Source organism: Nipponia nippon, unplaced genomic scaffold, assembly GCF_047370975.1.
Source record: "Nipponia nippon isolate SJK-2023a ecotype South Korea unplaced genomic scaffold, ASM4737097v1 scaffold_20, whole genome shotgun sequence".
NCBI classification, from domain to species: domain Eukaryota; kingdom Metazoa; phylum Chordata; class Aves; order Pelecaniformes; family Threskiornithidae; genus Nipponia; species Nipponia nippon.
The window spans coordinates 1264534-1268767 of NW_028262337.1; the positions used below are offsets into that span (position 1 = coordinate 1264534).

Genomic DNA, 4234 nt, shown 5'->3' on the forward strand with positions numbered 1-4234 from the left:
TCTGGCATGGCTGCCGCCTGCCCATCCGGCTGGCGAGCCCCACCTGAGGAGCTGGGCGAGGCGGCCATCTTCTTTCCTGTCCCAAGGCGGCACTGCCAGCGGTTGCCGCCCACGAGCCCCCAGACCAAGCTGAGCTTTGACAGGGAAAAGGCTCCACCTTCTTCCCAAAGCCTGCTCTGATGGCTCACGGCAGGCAGAGACGCCGGGTCTGTTTGGTGCTGTGTCCCCCCATCGCCCTGCAGACTCTGAGCGGGGGAGGCTGGGCCCCATCCAGCCCCAGCCCGGCCCAAGGGGCGTCAGGAACTGCAGAAAAAACCCTTGTGGAGAAGTGACCGCGTCCTGTGGGGTCTCCACGGGCTGTGTGCGCTGCAGCCACCTTCGGCAAATGGACGCCCAGGGCTTGGGGCTGGAGGCAGCCATCGCCTTTCATTCCCCTCCGGGTAGGACAAGATCTCTGAGAGCGAGCCAAGTGCCGCCTGTGACCCCCGCAGGAGGAAGCAGGGGAGCCCAGAGGGCTGGCCAGCAGTGCTGGGGTGTGGGGAGAGCCCGTGGGACTTTGTCCTGCAGCCTCCAAGGGAGGCACGAGGTGTTATCGAGTGGACCCTCTGGCCGCCTGTGCCTGGAGACAGCTGCGGCCAGAGCGACCTGACGGGGCTCTGGGAAGACGTGGCCGAGGCCTCGGTGGCTGGCGTGAAACACCGATGCTGGCCACAAGACAAGCGGTGGGGAGACGGAGCGGACAGTGGCACTGCAGTAACGCCGGACGTGTGCGCAAGCACCGCAGGCGAGGACGGCCCGTTTTCATCTCCCCGCGTGATGGACAGTGACATCAGCGAGGGATGGGTTCTGATATCGCCGAGGGATGGAATACGACGTCTCCAGGCGATGCACTATGATGTCCTCGAGCGATGGATTGTGACCACGCGTCCCTCGCTGCTTATATCTGGGCGGCGAGTCTCACGCAGCTGGCTCGTGCCCGCACTCCAGCTGAGCGAGTACGTGAGGTTGGAGTGTTGAGCGAGGCTGTTGCTGGTGCTGAGGTCGTGCTCGGGGAGTTCTTCACTGCAACTCTCAGTGCCCGACCCCAGAGCCATTGAAGGATTTTGCCCGGCCCTGCCTGGTTCAGGCAGCCGGGGCACCCAGGAGGTGCGCTCGCAGCAGCAGAGGTGAGCTGTGCAGGGAAACCTCACCCTGGGGAGCTGGGAGGGTTTCCTTCTTGAGGGGCCTGGGCACTTCTTCCACCCCTCCCTGGACCAGCGAATGACCGGGGCCTCTCCTCCTTTTCTAGCGTCAGAGGGAGCGGCTCGACACCCCCAGCTCCCCCAGCCCACCGCAGCACGTGGAGAGCATGGCCACGGAGCTGGAGAACCGCTGTCCAATATGCCTGGACAGCTGGGAGGAGGCCAGCTACGTGATGCCATGCCTCCACCAGTTCTGTTACCCTTGCATCCTGCGGTGGGCTGAGAGCAAGCCCGAGTGCCCCCTCTGCAAAAGGAGGGTGAGCTCCATCTTGCACTCGGTGCGGGAGGACGACGACTTTGAGGAGCACGTCATCCCACCACCTGCGGCACCATCCGTCGTCGGCCACCTGAGAGGAGGAGCTCCCGCACAGCCAGCCGCCCACAGCCTCCGTCAGCCTGCAGCGGCCCGGCCCCCAGGCGCGGGGCCGCTGCCCATGGCTCCAGTGGGCGGCTTCTATGCCTGCGTCTGGGCGTCCATCTTCCGCCTCTACCCCGCTGTCCTCCGCCCCGTGCTGCCCTGGCTGCATCAGGAGCTGGGGCAGCTCTTTGAGGATGCCCAGGAAGCAGCAGCAGCGCAGAGCCTCCTCATATCCAGCCTGCACTACTTTGGCCTGGATGGGGAGGCTCTGATCCAGCTGCTGCGGGCCTCCCTGGGCAGGCGCACGAGGAGCTTTGTCCACCAGCTCATTGACACCGTCGTGCGCCAGTGCAGCGGGGAGGCCCGACGTCGGATGGGCCTCGAGGACACCCGTGCTGCCGCGGGGCGGGAGGGCAGCCGCGAGGCTGCTGCCGGCCCCGCTGCCTCCCGAGGGGGGTCTCCTGCCCCCAGCCCAGCCCTTCGGGGGGGTCCCGGCAGCCCCCCCAGTGCCCCCGTTCCCACCCACGGGGAGCGAGAGGTGCTGCGGGAGGACCCAGAGGAGGCTGTGCCCGGGCCCTCCACTCCCAGCCGGGGCAGCCAACGCTCCCCTGGGGGCGCCCGGCGAGCCCCCAAGAGGAGGGCCGGCCGCCCTGAGGACCCCTCCCAGCCCCGCAAGAAGCCACCCCACCATCGGTGACACTGGGAGGCTGCCTCAGGGGCTGGCCAAACCACGGCCGAGCCCGCAGCTGGGGCTCAGGCCGGTCCCCAAGAGATCCCGGACCCCTACACCGAATTATGAAGAAATAAAAGAAAATAAAGGCATGAAAACTGCAGGAAAAGTCTCAGTATTACTAACTGTGCAGGTGGCGTTGCTACCCGACCCGTGCTGCTTTCTCCCCCTTTCCTGGTGCTTCGCCCACCGTTTCCTCATGGGTCCACTCAGCCCTCCTACCTCCTCCACCCCGAAGCCTTGCAAGCTGGGAACGGAGCCTGCAGTCCGGTACTAGCACCGGCAGTGCCATGTTCCTGGGCTACGGGACTCAAGGGACGGGGTGCACCCACTGTGGGTCCTGTTACTCCGCAGGGCAGAGGAACGGGGGCAGGAGACGGGACGAGGCTCAGGCCCTCTCTGCTTCGGTTCCCCTGCCAAAGGGTGGCAATAGCTTGCACCAGCCGTTGCCTCAGAGGTGCTCTGGTTTAAGCGGAGCTCTTGTTCTGCGGGAACACCCCCGCCCTGGTGTGATCCGAGGCTGTTACAAGTGCTTCAGGGAGGTCTGTGTGGAGCCCCGGCGTGGATGCCCTCTGCAGCGCACAGAGAGCCAGCGTTGTGGTTCAGGGACAGAGCAAGGGATTCCTAACGCCTGTCAGCCCATAGAAATTAGATGACCATTAAAGGTCATCTTGTCCAACCCCTGCAATGAGCAGGGGCATCTTCAACTACATCAGGTTGCTCAGAGAAAGAAAAAAACAGAGCTGGTGTGAGGGGAGAGGCATTGTTCGACCTACAAGAGCTGAGGCAACCAACGTCACACTTGTCCAAACAAAGAACCCAAATTCAGTGCCCCAGGCCGTCTTTCACTACTCCTAAAATCAAAGTGGGAGGCTCTCTCTATTACCCTTCCCATCCCTTACCGAATTCAGCTCCAGCTGTGCCCTAGCTTTCCTGACCCCATCCCTACACTCCCAGGCAGCGTCCCTGTGTTCTTCCCGGGACGCGTGTCCGCGCTTCCGCTGCCTGTGCACTTTCTGCTTGTGTTTCAGTTTGACCAGGAGGTCCTTGCTCAGCCATGCTGGTCTCCTGCCTTCCTTGCCCAGTTCCTTGCACGTGGAAATCGAGAGTTCTGGTGCTTTAAGGAAAAATAGCTTTAAATAGCTGCCAGCTCTTTTCTGCGCCTTTATCCCAGAGGGCAGTTTCCCAGCGGGTCCCGTCCACCAGTTCCTTCAACCACTGAAAGTTTGCTTTCCTAAGCTTTAGGGTCTTGACCTAGGGTCTTTTCGCTCGCCTGTGTCTCTCCAGATCACGAACAGAGAGAAAGACAGTTCTGCTCTCGCTTTTCTCCCTTCCCAAGCTCCGCCTAAGGGAGACTGCCTTGGTGCAGCACCAGGCTCGGAGGCACTAGCGGGACGATGAGAGCACGATGGCTTATTTCCCCGGCCAATTCAATCCACAGTCCTTTTTCCATTCCTGTGCTGTCTCCGCTGGAACAGTGATACAAAGATGGCTCAGGACTCTGCCGGAGGTGACAGGATATCCGTAATCATGTTGAGGGCCAGGGAAAGGGATGGGCATGTCCACGCGCATCAAGAGCTCTCTACCGCAGAGTTTACTGACCCTATTGAGCAACAGAACTAGTCCAGCACACCATTTTGTCCCCCTGAGATGTTGTAGAATTGCTTCAACGTGTAGAGTTTTATACCTGACTTTGCTGCTCAAGTTTTCTGCCAGCCTATTGGGTTGGCGTGGCAGGGCTTTGGTAGCAGGGGGATTACAGGAGTGGCTTCTGTGAGAGGCTGCTAGAAGCTTCCCCTGTGTCCGACGGAGCCAATGCCAGCCGGCTCCAAGACGGACCCGCCACTGGCAAAGGCCCAGTCCCCCAGCACCGCTCGACGGGAGGAGGTCGAGAAATCGGAAGTG

The 4234-nt window shown here is 62.1% G+C and overlaps 1 protein-coding gene across 1 annotated transcript; it reads left to right on the forward strand.

Moving 5' to 3' along the window:
• Window positions 1-1348: 1348 nt before the first annotated feature.
• Window positions 1349-2350, forward strand: LOC148055557 (E3 ubiquitin-protein ligase Topors-like). Its single transcript, XM_087759698.1, has one exon. The coding sequence runs from the start codon at window positions 1349-1351 to the stop codon at window positions 2294-2296; it is 948 nt and encodes a 315-aa protein (XP_087615824.1). The 3' UTR covers window positions 2297-2350.
• Window positions 2351-4234: the final 1884 nt, after the last annotated feature.

Coding starts and splice junctions, on each gene's coding strand:
- LOC148055557 (XM_087759698.1), top strand. CDS start 1,349: ATGGCCACGGAGCTGGAGAACCGCTGTCCAATATGCCTGGACAGCTGG.